The sequence below is a fragment of the Oreochromis aureus genome, linkage group 1, assembly GCF_013358895.1.
Source record: "Oreochromis aureus strain Israel breed Guangdong linkage group 1, ZZ_aureus, whole genome shotgun sequence".
Lineage (NCBI taxonomy): Eukaryota > Metazoa > Chordata > Actinopteri > Cichliformes > Cichlidae > Oreochromis > Oreochromis aureus.
The window spans coordinates 23,873,779-23,892,829 of NC_052942.1; the positions used below are offsets into that span (position 1 = coordinate 23,873,779).

Here is a 19,051-nt window from a genome sequence, read left to right on the forward strand (position 1 = left end):
ACATTATGAATACATATTGCCAACATAGAAGTGGTTACAATGTTTCAACCATTTACAGAAATGAAAACTGCACCCCTAAGAACTGCATATTTCAGGGATTGAACTCAAGAGTGTCACTGACAGCACTACACTGCTCCAATCCAAAGACTGGGTAGGGTCGTCATCATGGTCTCTTCTCTCTCTTTTGAGCACCATTGTTTTGGCTTTGGCTCTTTAAACATAATTTGAAATGCCACTACGCCACATAAGTACTCTATAAGACGCTCATCGAAAACAAAGTGTTGATGTTAACAGGTTTGTGGACATTTTGCAGAAATGACATAGAGCAAGGTCAGGAAGTACAATTAAAATATTTTCCAACATGCCTGACCCTGATTTAAGAAAATATGCATATTGTAATCACTAGAGTGTAAAATGACAATTTATTTGCAGCACTAAAGTTAATTCAATTAAGTTAAATTCAGTAATGTATACTTTGGGTCATAAGATAGAACCATGACATAAATGTATAGTTGAGCTAGGTATCTATCTATCTATCTATATCTAACAGTAATTTCAGAATTCTTACTTTTGTTTTACAGAATGTCAGAATTCTAATAAAAAACAGTCAGAATACTGACATTAATCTCAGAATTCTGATTAAAAATCTAGCTCTCAGAATCCTGAGATTAATGTCAGAATTATTATAAAGAAAAGTCAGAATTTTGATTTAAAAAAAGTCATAATTCTGAGATTAATGTCAGAATTATAATAAAGAAAAGTCAGAATTTGCAATTAATATCAGAAAAATGATTTATTTATTTATATTTATTTATTATTCTGATGTAAAAAGTCTGGTTTTCTGTTGGTTTTTTAATATCCTACAACACATATACTTATGTACCATGCCCCCCTGCCTGTTGTTAGTGGGTCCCCTTTGTGCTCGCTACTTTAAAAAATCCTGGAAACGCCCCTGCGCGTAATATCGCGTAATTAAAAAGTGCCTCAAAACGAGCACATGGCGTAGTTAGTTTGCCTTGGCGCAGTTTGCCTTGTGTAGTTATTAGAAAATGTGATGTTTCCTGAGGAGATATCGTGTGTCAGTTGAAGCAGTGCGGTCTGGTCCGGCTGTGTGTTGTAACTGCCGTTTCCTTCAGCTAGCTGACGTTAGCCGTGAGGAGGAGCTGTTTCTCAGCACGACCACACCGACCGAGTTACCACGGCTGCTCACTGCTGATGAGGCTGCTCTCATGTCGACTAAAAGGCCAGTGGTGACGGACAAAGTAAAACTTTCATTTCCTAACTTTCCCTAAAGTCTTCAGGGGCCATTTTTTTAGCCACTTTTTTTTTTAAACACACGACAAAGCGCCCAGCAGCAACGCCCCGCGGCGGGTGAGTATACTCCAGGAAATGTCAGTCGAAGAAACCAGCCTGTAGCATCTGTCTGCAGTTAGCAAGAAAACTTTTACCTCGCTCGAATATGTTGCTTTGGGACTGCCCGTGTTTGTGTGTGCGCGCTGCTGGTTAGAGTAAAGGAGCGCTGGCGTGGGGAAACGTTTTAGCACCTGCTTTATCCTCTCTTCAAATAGCCAGAGCTCGTAGCTTTCTCCACACTTGCTCGATAATTGGAGCAGACTGTTGAAACGTGTGAAACTCGGGCTGTCTCCAGCTCTTATCACACTTCTTCTCTGCCATGCTTAGACCAAACTGTTGGCAGCAGTTTGTTTGACAGAGGAAGCTGCCATGCAGTTCTGCCTTCTTCACAGGATCTATGTTAAGGGTTTTTTAATTTTTTTTAAATAAGTGATTATTTCTTGCCTAACAAGTCACGTGACCACAAGTGACACACACGAGGACCAGCTGATGATTATTAGATTCTATCGGCCTGTTTTCGGTTAATCGATTGGAGCATGGCAATGGATTTTGTGCGCCTCTCACTGCCTGCTGCTGATAAGTCCTCACAAGGTATTTTAATGACTAGATCGTTGATGTAGGACCACCATATCCATATCCAGTCAAACACATCACTTGTGTAGCACCCTTTTTCTTATCTTTGTTTTTTTTTTTTCTTGCCTATTATGCTTGAAGTTTATGGTACTGGCACATCCGGATTTTCCCAAGGAGCTGCCTCCTTCTGTTTTGGACAGCTGCCCAGGGTGGGTCTTCCACTTTAGCTTTGACGCATGATTAAAGCTGCTTTTTGTTTGCATGGGTGGCAGCCTGACAGGATTGGCCTCTAAATCCATTCCCATGCATATCAAGGTACAGCCCTGAGATCTTTTAGGGTATATTATACAGCTTCTTTAAAGATTTCTTTCTAGACAGCTCTGGACAAGATGTGAAAAAACAAGACTAAATTAAAGACAAACAACATGACAGAGGTATGACACGTATGATAACAAATCAGAAAATGTGATAAGAAAGCTATCAGTAAAGTTTTCAATGTTGTCATTTAACGACCTTTTTTTAAAGAAACAACATAGGTTAGTTAAAGCTGCTGCTTAACAATCTTCAAAACCTATAAAAGAGCTTTCGTACCATCAGTGCTAAGTCTCATCACAGTTTGTGAAATGGTCTCAACCTCTAATCTGTTGTTTTGTGTTCCTGGTAACACTTGTCCCGTGTCCCCAAAATATGATTTTCCTCTGTCCAGTCTTGCATGTAGTGCTGTAATAACAACAACCTCTGCATAGCTTTTTTTATGTTGACGATATGGAAGCCTGTTTATGCCACTGAAAAAGATCTATAATTTTTTGTCATCCATAAATCAATCTTTTGAGTTGGGCATATCAATATTTCAACTTACCTACTCAAACGTCTGAGAATAAACTAATTAAAGATTTAGATAATAATTTGAACTTTAGACTCATGGATGGCAAAAAAAAGTTGGTTATTTTTTTTCAGAGGTGGAAACAAGCTTCCATGCAAAGTTGTTCGATGGGAGGTGAATCATTTTGCCACTCAAACCAGACATTGTAGTTCAAGTCAGCCATGTGACAGATGTTTGCAGTTCATTTGTATTATTTTGGGCACATTATTAATTATCATGAAAAATGACTTGCTTAAGTCTAGGTGTGAATGATTTGGTTTCTGTGATTAAAAAGTACCAGATTAGATTTAGAAAAAATACTTTTTGGGGATAACAAAATTGGGTTAAACATTTTTTTTTTTTTTTTCAAAGCTCTTTTATTGGTTACCCTGATGATGCATCCCTGGTTTGTCTGAGAAGCAGATATGCTGCAGACATTCAGCCCAACCCAACTTCATATATAGAGCGCTTTAAAAACAATATAATTGGCCAAAGTGCCTTCCGATTAAAAGATAGCAATAAAGTCCAAAAACACATATTAGTTTCAAAGTCCAGCTGACTGATGAAAAAGTGACATCTCACCTTCACGAGGACAAACGGACAAACTGCTTTTTTTGGGACTGTTTCACATTTTGCTATTAGACTGTGTTGTCGATTCAGACAATATAACACATGTACAAACGAGAGTAATTTTGAAGCTGGTGACAGCTCACCCTAGCTGATAGAGAGGTTGACTATCAGGTTAGAGTAGGAATGCAGGTGTACCACAGGTAAAGATGTTCAGATGCAGTTGTGTTAAAGCAAAACCGTGATGGTTTTATTCAGCTTCCATTGTGGTAAATTAGTTAAATACATCTATTTTTTTTTTTAGTTCACTGCACCGTGTAACTACAAAATATTCAAAAATAAATATAGCCTAACACTTAATTTAGGTTATAGGATGGGGTCTCAACATTGGTTTGCTGTGCAGTTTAAAGTTTACTAGAACTGTAACAATTAGACAACCATTGACCAAAAAGTATTCCGATGATTAAATATGCTTTTTTTCTAAATCTCCTTTCTAAGCTTCTGAATTTTGAATGTTAAGCACACCATCAACAAAAAAATGTCATAGTAATCTTCCTTCATGCCTAAATGAAGTTTTGTTAGTAATGACATCATCCATCCAGACAACCCTGCATGGGTCGCCAGACTGCTATATAAAGGGGCAATTTTAGGACCACCCATTATCCTAACCTGCATGTCACCTTTTGCCCTAATAATAAGACCCATAAATGTACTTAAATCAAGCAACAGGCTTAGTTCCCATCTATGGAGGCATTTCATACCGGCTCCATAGTGTAGTGGTTAACACACTTGTGTTACATGTGACAAGTTCAGTTACAAGTTCCCTGGTTTGAGGCACAATTCCAGCCTCAGGAGTCACAAGCTCCTAGTGCCAATCCCAGTCCCGGGGATAAATGGGAGGGTTGGAGGGTGGAGCCATTATACAAGTATAACATGAATTACTACTTGTATGTGGTGTCTGCATCATGCGTCTTTACTCTTATTTTAGGTTGCGCAGTGGTTAGCACTGTCACCTCACACCAGAGAAGGCTCATGGTTCTACTGGCTGTCTGAGGCCTTTCTGTAGGGAGGTTACACGTTCACCCCGTACCTGTGTTGGTTTTCCCCAGACAGTATGGCTTCCTCCCACCGTCCAAAGACACACAAGTTATTAAAATGGTTATTGGTAGACCTCTGAGTCTCGGCAGCACTTGGATTCTTACACTGCGAGGAAAGAGTGCAGATCTCCTACATGAAACCAGCATGCCATATGTTTCTTTTAGAGTGGTGTACATCCAGTGAAGGAGGAGGACACTTGGTGTTATTGATTATGAAAGATTTGCATTTTGTAAGGCAGTAACAAAGACGGGACTGCTGCTGCTTCTTCCTTCTTCTTTTTGATGCTCACAGCTCATGATGTTTTCTTGCCTAAGACAAGAGATCATACTGTGCTATCAGAGCTTGCTTCCTTTTCACAGCTATACTAGGCTTGTGAAGTGCTGTATGACTGTGCAATTTACCTCCAGTTTTACATTTTAGAACAGTACCACACATACCATGTAATGCATTTTCTTGATGTATGATGATGTGCCATTTTTTTGTACTTAAATGAGACGCAATAAGAACGTCTCTGATTAGCTGATAATAATCTGCAGAAATGTGCTGACACAATCTTCACTGTGGTTTTGCTCGACTGTGTCACTTCTGTGACCTGTTTTTGCTGAAGCACATTTCATATATTGGCTCAAGCTTTTTCCGTCAATTAAAAAAAAAAAAAAAAAACATGAACAGGGTAGTTTTTTTTTTTTTTCTTCTTTTTCGCTTTAGTAACATGTGGTCCTGTTATCTTTAGGTACATAGTCGCCAGCTTGCTATATGGTAACAGGAAAAACCTTAATTAAAAAAGAATACTAATGCTAATAATAAATGACTGCTTTAGTGTATTTTCGTAGATGAAGTATATTGGCCTATTTTCAGAGCACTAAAAACAGTAACTGGTCTATTTGTAAAACTGGCTGCAAGTCCTACAAGGTTAATCCAGTGGTTCTATTAAAACCATTGATTTAAAACTGAAAGTTTTTTTTTCTCCATTACAGAGCACTTTTTGACTTGTCATAACAGGAGAAGCACATTTTTCAGTTTCTTTTCCAGTGAGACACAATACAATACAAGGACTTTAAACTCCTTTAGATAAACATGATTTTTATTAGTGAACATTTCAACAAATGTTATAATTAGGTTAAATTATATAATTACTTTTCCAACTTGTTGGTGAGGATGAAACAAAAAAGAAATCCTGCAATAAATTCTACTTTAAAGGCTGTTAAGGCTCTCTTGTAGAGAAGGACAACTGCTGTCTAAGCGAAAACCCTTAGTGATCCCTCATGTGTCAGGAGTATCAGAACAGCTAAGACACATTTTCTCTAAACACCACATCTCTGTGGCTTTCAAACCCCGAAATAAGCGGCACCAAAAATTGCTCCACCCCAAGGATCCGGTCCCCTGGCACAAACGGAGTAATGTCGTGTACGCTGTTAAGTGCCTGGAGGATTGCTCTTATTTATACATCGGGGAAACCAAACAACCTCTGGCTAAGCGGATGGCACAACACAGAAAAGCTAACTTGTCAAGGCAGGACCCCGCAGTCTATTTATACCTACAGACCAGTGGGCACTCTTTCAGTGATGAGGATGTACGCATCCTGGACAGGAAGGAACACAGGTTTGAGCGGGAAGTCAAGAAGGCCATTTACGTGAAAAGTGAAAGATCATCTCTGAATCAAGGAGGGGGCCTAAGGGTACATCTTTCACCATCTTATAATACTGTGATTGCAGCCAATCCCCAACTCTCTGTGAATGGTACTCATGGCCACTGATCAATGGTCTTTGATCAGTAGTTGTTAATCAGTGGTCATGACAATTCGCATATTATTGATCAAGAAACTGACCTCACCGCCCATGTTTGTCAGTGGTGCTAGTTTCAGTCATTGTGCAAATGTACTGTTTGTAAGGCTGGAGAAACCTGCAGTCAGCTGAGACTGAAGAAGTCACTTGGATGAGCGACGAAACGTTTCTCGCACTGAAAATGCTATGCCCAGATGAACAGAATCAGCTTTTGGGGTAAAGGCTCTAGTGTTTACTTGTTGATTAAACTATTTAGATGGTTTTGTGGTTGTTGATCTACCTGCATGTGAGCAGTTCAGCCACACTTCAAAATTTACAACCTCATTTCCAAATATTTAGGACACTGATTAAAAGATAAATAAAAAGCAGTGTGCAATAATTCATATTTATACTTTATACCTAAGTAAAAATACTACAAAGAAGAAAAATTATGCATAATTTTGGTTGCGTGCTAAGACATTTCAGAAACAGCACTTTTCCCACTGTGTTGCATCACCTCTTTAACAACACCAAGTATATGGAAGCTGAGTGAAACAGTTTTACATTGTTGCTTAATTCAGCAGTTGCTTAACAGTTTGTAGCCGTCTTTGTCATTTTTATTGTTACGTAATGCACCATTGGGTGGCCAGTCTGGACTGCTGGCAGGGCAGTTTAGTACCTGGGCTCTTACCACAGAGTCGTGCTGTTGAAATATGTGGCCTGCTGCCGTTTTGCTGGAAAAGATTGCATCTGTGCACATACTGTTCCAAAATCACTCTAAATATATTGTTTGGCATTAATGGTGCCTTCACAAGTGGGAGAGTTATCCAATGTGTGTGCTCTAATGCCTTCCATAACATCACTGATCCTGGAAAAGGATTTAATTGGTCAGGCTACGGGAGTGTCTTCCACTTTGTCTCAGTCCATTTTAAATGAGCCTGAGCCCAGAGAAGTTGGTGTCCTGTTTGTATCTGTTTTGTCTTTGCATCGGTGGGTGCAGCGAGGAGCTGTGCACGCTGATGGTAGCTTTCAGAAGCGCTTCTGAGGAGATTTCTCAGTATTTTAAACAAGGTGTGGAAATACCGCATTTTCAGTTTTACGCTATAGAATTTCTAAACTACTTCTAACAGTTTTTCACAGAGTGAACTCCACACATCCTGTACAAGATGCTCTATTTATTCTTGGTCATAACGATTAATAATTATGAGATTAGAATTTGTGTTTTTTTTGTTGGCCCTATCTGGACTTTTTTTTACAAACCTGTTTCTGACCTAAAAAAAAAGTTAAAGGATTACACTAGTTTCTGCTTTGATATGATGTTGTAGTGTTTTAATCAGTTATATGGTTTAAATGCTTATTTTAACAGGGAATTCATAAAACCTCACAGTAGAGTCATGTTAGAATGAAAAACTGCCTGTGCTTGGACTCGCGCAGAGACTTTCCTGCATGTTTCAACGTGCTAAGCTTTTGGTTCCTTTACACCAATCATGAACCTTTTTTTTTTTTTTTTCTTTTTTTTTTTTTTCTTGGCATCTCATAGGCCAACTGCAGGGGGTCAGGGCTCTGGCCTGAAAGTTTTCTACAGGGCAAAAACAGCCCCACCTCCATGCTTCTCTGTAGGCTTAGTGTAGTCCTGTAATCTTGTTGGAGTTCTTTCCCTGGATTTCTCCAGACAAATTTTCAACCATCACATCCATGTGGGTTGAATTTAGACTATAAAAGGTTATGTCTGTTTTCTTTATGTTTTATTTGAAGTTGATCCAAGCTGTCATATTGTTTGAGCTAATACATGGTTCTCAGTGTGAACCTGTCTGATAAATCTTGTTGATCTCTGTGGTGAATAATCTAAATCTGTAAAACACAAACATGAAAAAGCTGCTTTAAGAGCAGAATTAGTTTCAAGATGGCTGTTACGCTCATCTTTATATGCATACCCTGAGCTTTTGTGCTTTTTTTTGTGGACCAGTAAAACTATGCAGATGTCCCAGTGGGGAAAATAATATGCTGAACACTGTGCTCTGATCTGCATGATTTCTTTGAGGGGCTATGTCTAATATGGCCATCTCCCAGAAGTCCCTTTTACCTACTGTTCTAATCATTGCTTTAGGAGGAGCACCCAGTCAGAAGAAAGTATGGCTTTAAGAGAGGGTGGCTTTAAAATGAGAGGCGCTAAAGTCAGTGGATGAAGTGAGGGGCTGCTCCAAGGCCCAGAATAAGATAAGCTTATTTTGAACTTTGCAAAAGTCCCAAAAATATGGAGATGGAAATGGGTATAATAGGGCTACTCTAACAGACTATAACTTTACATGTCAGTTATTTTAATTTCAGACTTTTAGGTTATTGCATGTTTATGAGATTGTCTTTTTGTCTGTGTGTAAACACACAAACAAGATTAAATATGTGTCACTAAGTTTACCTTTGTATTGATAAAAGATAATAATAATCATATATCCCCTTTATTTGAAATGTAAAATAGAAGTAGTTTCTTTCAAGATTTGGCTGCTGATGGCAGTTGATCCAACCCGAGTTTCTTCCAGGAGACCTAATGGAAACACCAAAGGCTTTTAAAGTTATTATTAAAACCTTGTTTAGAAGTTTTAACCCGCCTGAGTCAGAACGGACACACGAGCAGGAATGTAGACGTCACTGTCGTCTGACTTGGTGCTCTTTGCTCAGAGTTTATGGCCACATCCGTGACGCTTAAAGCAGGCATTTCCATCTCAGGGTGTTTATCGTGGATCCTGATTTTGCACTTACACTCTTAAGCTGCTTATTATAGTCCTAGATGGAAGTTTCAATGAGCAATAGAGTGAAAGAATGTAAGACTTGTCAGAATGCTTTTCTGTGTAGTGGTCATATGATACATCGCCCCCGTCTTTTAACTGTTTTGATTGGACCTATTCGACCATTACAAATGAAAATGTTACATCCACCGGCTACAACACAGTCCGTGTCTTATTGAGTTAGCATAAGGACAATATACTCCTAAGGTAAAAACAAATTCAAGTATGTAGAAAATAATATAATAATTTGCTCAGAGAATTTGTAACTACATTAAAGCTGTAGGAACATAAAACATCGTCTGTGTCAGAGTGCGTGTCTTTAGCTGGAGAGGAATTTAAAATGCTTCCTGTCACTGTGTCAGCAAGATGAAACCACTCTTCCGTCACACACAGATTAGCCCCACAGTGCCATTCACCATACAAATCTATGCCTGGAAGGCACTTAAAACTCTAAAAGAAGGAATGCATGTCTCTTGCCAACATTCACTGTTGGTTAAGTTTAAGAGAACATGAGTCTATTTAGTCAGACTATATGATAAAGTCTGAATATGTCCTGCAGGTTTTAGATGTCCTTGATTCAGCACAGCTGATTTAAATAGCTAAATTACTTCCTCAACATGTGTTGAAGTTTACCAGAGGCGTTGTAATGAACTAATCATTTGATTCAGGTGTGCTGATATCTAAAACCTGCAGGACACCGGCCCTTGAGGCCTGGAGTTCCCCACCCCTGCTGTAGTAGCTAAAGGGGTACTTAAGAGTAAAAGAAATTTTATTGGTCCTTTTTGGAGTTGAAAAAGATGTTTGTACAAAAAACAAAATTTTGAAGACTGGTTGCATTTTGCCCTTTTACAGACTAACAAACAATTACACTGCAGGGGAAAAAAAGACTAAGACTGATCTCCTGTGACGTGGTTAAAGGTTTAATGTGCTTTTTACAATGCTCTGAGTGTAATGTTGTGGTGAGGTTGAATGCTGCGGTTGGCGTCTGTGGTTACACAGTCATGTTTAGCGGAGTAGATCCGTGGTTAGCATTTTTTTTTTTATTTTTTTTTTTTTTTAAACAGCAAGAGGGTCCCGGGTTTGAAGTCTAGCAGAAAGTCTGAACCCTTCTGTTTGGAGTTGTCATGCTTTCCAAGATGTTTGGTTTCGCGTGTGTCTAGTAAACAGTTCCACAAGAGATTTTTAAAATCATGAGTTTTACCAACTGGTTAAAAAAAAAAAAAAAAATTCGATGTTTTTTTGTATATTTTTCTGTTTTTTACTTCAGATAATCTCGGAGAAATCAGGTTGGGATAATATTTTTTGCTTGTGCTTGCTCGAACTACTGGAAACTGTTGTTTAGGTGAGCCATTTGTCTGGGTAGAGCGTGCAGGAGGTAGTAGGCATAACTGGTGGTGAATGCAGCAGAATATTAGCTTCTATTCTCACAAAGACTCTGTTAGGGAGCTGGCAGGTTAAAGACCAGCTAATGTTTGAACACTGTGGTAGATCTGTTCTCACATGTACCTCTTGCAAGAAAAGTTTTAGTCACTGATAAGTCATCTTCATGTGTGAAGGTCACTTATCAGTATTGTTATTTGAGGGAAGACGGACTTCCTGTGAAAGCATCAGAAAATAAATGCAATTGTAATTAAATACTTTAAAATCTGCTGCTTGGACTGGAGAACGGTAACTTACATTATCTTCACACTGTAGTGGAGCCAGAGCTCTGTTATTTATCTAAGACAGGGGTGGGGAACTCCAGGCCTCAAGGGCCAGTATCCTGCAGGTTTTAGATGTGACCTTGATCCAAATGTTGATGCCTTATGGCACAACATTTGGCAACCACTGGATTTGCGTAATAGAGCGTGTGTCTTTGGCACTCAGCTTCTAGTTTTCTGGTTCTTACTGATGAAGACATAAATGTCTGTGTTGCAACTGTAGTTTAAGCAAATATGAACAGTCACAGGAATAATTAATACTTTGGCAGTGAACTGTTTTCTATAGTACATGAACACATCTTGTTTTCCTGGTGTGTGTGTATGTTTGCGTTTAACCTACAGCAAGTACTGAATAATAATAACCTTTACACAGACACAGTTATTCATTGGTACTTTTGCTCTTTTCATGATGAGTTTACCTTTTGAATATTAAAAGTGTCATGTATTGTAGAGTTTGTGTTTGAGGTTTTTGGATAAGACATGTACTAAAACTTTAGAAGAGTTATGTTTAGTTCCAGTTTTGTACTTTTTCACTCCACTCTCTGCTTAATTTCTGAAGAAAAGAGATACGACTATGACTTCACTTTTTTCATTTATATTTATTTATAAGTTTGTTGGCTGACTGAATTGTTTTGTTCCTGTGTTTCAGAAATTAAGGCCTCACTATGTCTGATGGGGAATATGATTACCTCATCAAATTTCTAGCCCTTGGTGACTCTGGCGTGGGGAAAACAAGCTTCCTGTACCAGTACACAGATAGCAAGTTTAACTCAAAGTTCATCACTACAGTCGGAATAGACTTCAGAGAAAAACGAGTGGTGAGTCGGTGCTCTTTTGGCTTTCATTCAGCTCTTCTTCTATGGCATCAAAGCAGTTTAGGAGGACATCAGGTGTGAGGGAAGTAACCTTAAAGAAAGTCCAGCAGACCCAAAGCTGTTTCCACTTGATTTGTGTCCACAAGGACTTAATTAGAAATCGACAAACAATGTTTAAAATACCAAAAACCCTGAAAGACCAGATGTTAGTCACTGGATAAGACAAATGATTTCAAATTGTAATCTACTGAAAACCAAAGCAAAACTATTTTGAAGTTTTGAACGCCCTTTCTGAACTTCATAAAAGATTTAAATATAACAAAAAAGTAATTTGTAAATAATTGTAAATGTAAACCATCAAGTGTTTGGTTTGTTACGTTTTGAATGGACTCAGTGTTTGCGTTTGTTTTTTAAATAAATAAGAGTTGTTTGCATATGGATAACCATGTACAGCATTAAGACGAATGGCTTCCTTTTCATTTTCTTTTTTGTTTCTGACTTTCTGTTTTAATGTTGTCAGTGTTTTTGAAATCTTAATGAACATATTATTGGGGGTAAAAAACAAAAACACTCCACTCTCACGCTGTACAGGAAGCCTGATCAGGAGCTTAAACGGATTCCCAGATCATTCAGTCTGTGTTACAAAAGCCTACCGGTGAATGTTGCAACAGAAAGTAATGACTAATGCTGCTGAGAGGCAGGCAGCACCCTCCTTAAGAATAAACACTTCATACCATTGGCAAACAGCTGAGCACATCTCATATTTACTCTGTTCTCTCTTTAATGCTGCTGACCTTCAGCTATGAGAAGAAAACCTGCGCCTGTTAGTTGTATCTGTCATGATCTTTTCAGTGGAAGTGACTCTAATGCTTGATCTGAAGGATTTGAATGTACCTCATTTTTTCGTTAAACATAAAAACTTTACTTTTAAATCTAAATGAGTGCACAACTGGGGAATATTTGGATTTTTGTTTTGGGGGGGATGAACAGAAATCCGTTTTTTTTTTTTCCCAGATGTTTTTTAATTAATCCATGGAGTAACTGCACTTCTCCATCACTAACACCAAGCTGCAGTTTTGCTCAGTACACTGTGTTTAAGAATGGCTGAGAAGAAGCTGTGATGGAGGATGCACAGGCAAAAGTCTGTTTACATTCAGTTTACATCAGAGGTGTGAGACACAGCTGGAATATAGAAACCACAGAGGGAGGAGGACTTTTGGAACAACTTGTCCTTTTTATATTCATAAGTTGTTTCAGCTGTTTAAGGTGTTCAGAATTTTCAGAGTTCACCATTTGTGTGTGGGATTTAAAACAACAATAATATCTTGTGACCGATTTTATTGAAAAAAATATATATTTAAATAAACTGACACTGGTATCAAGTTGAGCTGTAGTTTGACTATAACAAACTATTCATGCAACTTCAAAATGAGGCTCAAAAATCAGGAGATGATTTTCTTAAATGTTTGCTGCCTCAACTTCTCCCTCCCCCGTGTCTCTACTTGCCTACTCCTCTGCTCGTATCTCTGGTGAGCGAGACACAAGTAGTGGAATCAAGGAGAGAGACGAGTTCCCACTTCAAGCGTTAAGTCACATTTCAGCTTATCCGGCTGCAGGACCGATGAGCTCCTGCCACGGCGAACCGTCCGTCGTCCATCTGTCTGCTCACATGAGTCATTACTCCTCCTACAGTGTGGGTCATTATTTAATCAAACATGTACACAATGAGAGCTCACACAATATAAACTCATTATCAAGGTCACATTTGTTGTTTTATGGGCAGTCGTCTGTGACTTTCAAATTATTGAAGTTTGATGAATCTACAGTTTTTGAAAAAACTCTGTAAATAATTGTGTTAACTATCCATCATCTCAATGTTGGCCATAGGCCGCCGGGAGCCTTCTGCTCCTGGTTTGTGGTTCCTGCTTGTCCAGGAAATTTTGAGTGTCATTAACATAATATTCCCTTTAGTTTCTGTCTTTTCTTTACTGATTTATGATGGAAATGTCACGATTTTTGTTAAAAAAAAAAAAAAAAATGCAGTCAAAAAAAGCATAAACTGACAGTACTCTAATTACTCTCACATTTCTCATTTAACATAATCCCCACTCTGTCAACACTCATAGGCATGATTCAGTGATTCATTCCTCTCTCCCACTTTTAGTTTGACAGCTCTGATTTGGTATCTGATAATTAAATTTACACGGATCACCTGTTCATAACTTAATTTAAACTTTACTTTTGAATAGTACAAAACTCCCTGCACAGTCATAAATATCAGGATTATCATAAGATTCATTAGCAAACACAAACACTTCTAAACTCTTCAAACTGGCTGACAACTAACTTGGTTTTCAGACCTTTTCTGTCATCCTCTTTGTTTCTTTTTCTTTCCCCCCTCTGGCTCCTACATGGTTAATGCGGGCGCTGTTTAATATCTGTTAAATTAAGTATATGTTTTTTGGGGTTTTTTTTTTCTGTTTCTAAGCTGTACAAATCACCTGGTCCAGATGGCACATCAAGCAAAGGACAGAAGATCCACATGCAGCTGTGGGACACTGCAGGACAGGAGAGGTAAACTCTGTTCTAACTTTTTGATCTCTAACATTCATGTTTCTCCATTAAGTGTTTTCTTTCTTCCTCTAAATGATTTCAGGTTTCGAAGTTTGACGACTGCTTTCTTCAGAGATGCGATGGGTTTCCTCCTCCTCTTTGACCTCACAAATGAGCAAAGTTTCCTCAACGTCAGACACTGGATGAGTATGTGTCCTAATGTGTTGAGCTGAAAGCACATTTTTAGTCATGAAAATGGAAAAATAAGCAATCAGTACACTGCTGGTGTAATTAATACAAGTGCACCACTCACTGGATATTTACAAGAGCGCCTGTAGGCACCCTTCTACTGATTTGTAAAGAAAGTAATCCAGATTTTATTTCTTCCTTGCCTGGGCTTCATCTCTCCACCAGGATTTATGAAATTCAGCTCGGAGGCTTTTTAGTAATCTTGCTGACAGACAGACAAACAAACCTCCACGTCGGCTCTGCCTTGGCAGAGAAATAATCTGTTTCTTGTTGACTGTGCACAAAGGCTTATTATGTCCGACTCGTGGAGTTTGGTTTTAGACCCAAAGTGTAATTAAACTTTTAATCTCTCCCTCTTATTACTCTTTCCCTTCAAATATTATTCTAACCATTCTAACTAATGTGTTTGTTACTACTTAAGATGTTTCAATGGAAACACAACTTTATTCATTAAAAAAAAAAAAAAAAAATTAAAAAAAAATAACCTCTGATTGTTTCAGGTCAGCTACAGATCCATGCATACTGTGAAAATCCGGACATCGTTCTGTGTGGGAACAAATGTGACCTGTCGGACCAGAGAGTGATCAGTGAAAACCAGGCTCGTGAACTCGCCGAGAAGTACGGGTACGTCTGTCTGCCTGCCCGCCTGTGATCCATCTGTACATGAACCTCTCCCTCAAACATTTGCCAAGGAGGCAGTGGCCGCTTTGTTTGCCAAAGTTCGTGCTGGACAATGTTGAACTAAATTAGTCCTCCTTGAAAAACAAATATTTGTGCACACGTGTAAAATATCCTGCTTGGGACCCATCAGACACACCTTTACTAAAAATATAAACGATGCATTCAAGTATATGGCATCTCTGCCCATCTGCCATGAATGTGTGAATGTATATGTGATGTGCTTTGAGTGCTCGAGTAGAAAACCACTGTATGACAATCGGCCCATTCGCCTTGACAATAACTTCTCATTTATATCTACAAACAGCATCATGTCTGCCTGGCAACCACCTAACAACGGACTAAAATGACATTTATACAGTGGAGCACAACCTCAGCTTTGCAGATGTCCCGCAAACATTTTTTTTTTTTTTTTGTATTCATTTATTTATTTTAAATTAATTAATTTACTTTTAATATAGTCTGTGCCATATTTATCTGTTCATTTATATAAACAATCTCTAACACCCTTATCTCAGTGTGGTTAAGTATATCAGTTAACCGACTGATCAAACAATACCGTAGCAGTCCGTGTATTTTATCTGTGTATTTTAGTGTTTTAATAAGTACACAGCAGCAGATGAGTAATGCAAAGATGAAAACATCTCCAGTAAGTCAGTAAATGACCTTTTTTTGCTGCTAATTAGTTTAAAAATAACAGCGTCAGGCTGTTTCAGGAAAACGCTGAGCTCCATTTCACAAACTTAATCAACATGCTTGGTTCCACAGCTCTGCACATAAAAACAAATGGGGCAGGTGGGGAGGGTAAAATAAGTTTCGGTGTGCCCTTCTGTGAGTGGGGCGACGTTCAGTCATTTCGATGTATGACTCTGGACCAGTGTTTCATTTCAATGACCGATTTTTTTTTGCTTCTTATGAGCAGAGTCACACAACTTTTTAATTGAGCTCCTACATCAACAAAAGGTTTGAGCTACACTATAGCCGCAGTCTTTGATCCCTGTTTTGTAACTGAAACATGTTTCCGTGCAGAATCCCGTATTTTGAGACGAGTGCTGCAAACGGGCATAACGTGAGCCAGGCTGTGGAAGTCCTGCTGGATCTCATCATGAAGAGGATGGAACGATGTGTGGACAAGTCCTGGATTCCCGACGGGACTGTCCGAGCTAACGGACCCTTCACCCCAGACCTCTCAGAGGGCTCCGAAGGAAGCAGATGTGCATGTTAGGTTTATTTTAAACATCTGTGTCCATAGTGTGGGTGGGAAATGATGAAGAGGTGGGAGTCTGTATATTATTATTGTCATATGCTCTGTGATGATCATTTGTGCCATTCAACCGACACACCAGTGTGTTACACATTTCCATCCAGTTTGTCAGTGCTGAGTTAAATGCCTTTTGGATTTGGGCATTTAATTTGAATTGATTTAATGAGTCTTTTGAATGATTAATTCATGCTGGTTGCGATTTTGGGATATTTATTTCTTATGATGAGTAGCTTAAATTTCCAGATCATATATTCAAAGGCGAACTGCAGTGCCACAGGTTTTATGAATATACTTGCTTTAGAGATAAATTAGCTGTTTATGGAGCTTTAGGTTATGTTCTACTGATGCTCTTCTGAATGTTAAGCTGTAATCTCACTGGTGCCACAGCAAGAGGAAATGTAGCTCACAGTGACCATCCGGTGTTAGCTAGATGGACAAGTAACACTCTTTATTTTCCTTCCTAAATCTGTGCTTGTTTGCTGTAAAATTACAAAACTGTTTCACTAAATCATCTAAACTTTATTATGTACAGTTAAGTCCAATAATTACTAAAAAGAAAGTACATTCAGTAGTTAGAATGAATTAAATAAAGTGATTTAAAACAGGGCAATAACTCAGGAACCGGGATGATTCAGGTTAACTATCCTGCAGCTGAAAAAGACGGATGCAGAAAATGTTTAAAAACATCAAACTTTTGTGCATATTTGGCTAAACATAATACTCAGTTTTATATTTTAAGCTAAACTATCAGTGTGTGGACTTTCATATTATTTTTGAGGAATATCTTGGAGACTAAAAATGACCAAAATGGCTTCTGATTAAATAAATGCAGAAGCCTATTGTTATCCCAATGCTAACGCTTCTGTCTGAAGAGAGGCTTTGACTAATTTCCTGAATTTCACCCAGATTTTCAGATTTATCATCATTTGTAATATTCATAAAGTCCCGAAGACCTTGACAAATAAATACTTATTACTCCAGAGGGGTGTATTACAAAGCAGGTTCAGCATATCCAGGCTTCCCTGGCGTTGCCTGGCTGGATAAAACTTAAAAACCCAGTGGTGTGGTGGGAAAATCAGGCTTTCTGCTTCAGACTCTCAGCGCGCTCGCATAAAACAAAGTTTTTGACAACTTGTTTAATGTCTGAAGCTTTTAAACATTCAAACTTTACTCGGTGTGTTCAAGTCCGATAATTTCCCATCACTTTAGTTTATCAGCAGATTAAACCGAATGTAGATTATAGAATAACTGCGATAACTCAAGAAGGATGTCGCCTAGGATTTTCAAACTGTTTCTACTGCTACTACTGAAAATGTCAGAGGTGAGAGCTTTTAATGCAGCTGTCTTTTAACTTGACTAGATTACTGTGGTAAAACAAGCAAAACCCGTTCTGGACCAGGTTATGTGGAGTTTCTGCTTGTATTTACAGTGTGCTGCAAGTGCTGAAGGAACACATTTCACACATGATAGCTGCAGATTCTTACCTCACTAACACAAAGCCCAGCTGTAAGGTTACAGCAGTGCTAACTGTGCCTTACACTGTTGCTGAAATTTAGGCGTTGATGCAGAAATTTCACATTGGCTGCTTGATCCAAATCTGCTGCTAGTCTGTTTCACACTGCTGGAATTGCAGCTACTAGAACACAGATTAGAAAACCGATCAGTTACATTTTTAGGCTTTATTCACCATGTTATAAAATTGATGTAGACTGAAGTGAAGGGAAAATAAATATACTAACTCAACATTTATTTTACTGCTGAATGTGATTGTGATAATTGGAGATTAACGATTTCCTGCAGCATTACACTTGGTCTTCCATTTTGCTATTTAGATCTCTATCACTTAGTCTCTGACTAAAGTTGGTGATACACTGGAGACTCATTTCTATGCAGAATTTGAGTGAAATCATACATCAAAAGCATCATTTTAGGTGAGTGTATGCAAAGCCTGAAGCAGAAAGTTAACAAAGAAACCTGATACTGCGGTTTCAGATTTTGTTAAGCTAGTTAACAGCAAAAAAGCCTGGCTATGTTGAACTTAATTTATAGTAATCCCCTCTGGCTTGTCCTTTCACTGTGTGTGGATACTGTTTATTTATCAGGTGACGTGAGCACCTGTGGCTATAAAAACAAAAGCACCTGTCGCTGTTGCTTAATTCTCAGCTCTTTTTTGGTTGCAGACTTTTTAAAAGCAAACTGTAAGTTGCTGAATGTGTTTAAAACTGATGCGCTCAGATGCTGTATTATATTTAGGGCAATAAAATGGGGCTTGCACTTTAGTTTACAATCAAGGTATCCATTTAATCTTTCAGATCAATTTTTATACCTCTGATATTTTACATTAAACACTGAAGTTACATTTTATTTATGAAAGGCTGAGAGTGATGTTTTAGTTGAGTCACATTATTTGTCACCGAAAATGAGATTTGATCACATAAAGGCAAAATTGAAACGTGTCATATTGTCAGTTGTGCCATACTTTCATATGCAAAATGTGTAAATTATATCCAGAAATAAACATTTGTATTTATGTATCTGTTGACTGTTTTTTTGTTTTTGTTTGTTTGTTTGTTTTTTCAGATTCTGAGTATTCAAACATGCAACACTGACACTCTGATTTAAATTCACTGATTCTGTACAAAACCTTTCAGACATTTAATGAAAAATTAATACACGTTTCTTTAGCTTGTTGTGAATACATGAGAGATGGATACTTTTTTTCACCATTTCTGTAGCAGGAGACTGCTTCAGTTTTCCTACAGGCCGCTACAGTTATAGCTTCCTGAAGTCCCA

At 38.2% G+C, this 19,051-nt stretch overlaps 1 protein-coding gene across 1 annotated transcript; it reads left to right on the forward strand.

The window, feature by feature from the left end:
• Positions 1 to 962: 962 nt before the first annotated feature.
• rab27a (RAB27A, member RAS oncogene family) lies at positions 963 to 18,792 on the forward strand. The gene is made up of 6 exons (XM_031758054.2): positions 963 to 1,371; positions 11,349 to 11,517; positions 14,003 to 14,088; positions 14,171 to 14,274; positions 14,817 to 14,940; positions 16,024 to 18,792. The coding sequence occupies exons 2-6, from the start codon at positions 11,365 to 11,367 to the stop codon at positions 16,217 to 16,219; spliced, it is 663 nt and encodes a 220-aa protein (XP_031613914.1). The 5' UTR covers positions 963 to 1,371; positions 11,349 to 11,364; the 3' UTR covers positions 16,220 to 18,792.
• The last annotated feature ends 259 nt before the right edge of the window (positions 18,793 to 19,051 follow it).

Coding starts and splice junctions, on each gene's coding strand:
- rab27a (XM_031758054.2), top strand. CDS start 11,365: ATGTCTGATGGGGAATATGATTACCTCATCAAATTTCTAGCCCTTGGT. Junction 14,089..14,170: donor GACACTGCAGGACAGGAGAG/GTAAACTCTGTT, acceptor AAATGATTTCAG/GTTTCGAAGTTTGACGACTG. Junction 14,941..16,023: donor GAACTCGCCGAGAAGTACGG/GTACGTCTGTCT, acceptor GTTTCCGTGCAG/AATCCCGTATTTTGAGACGA.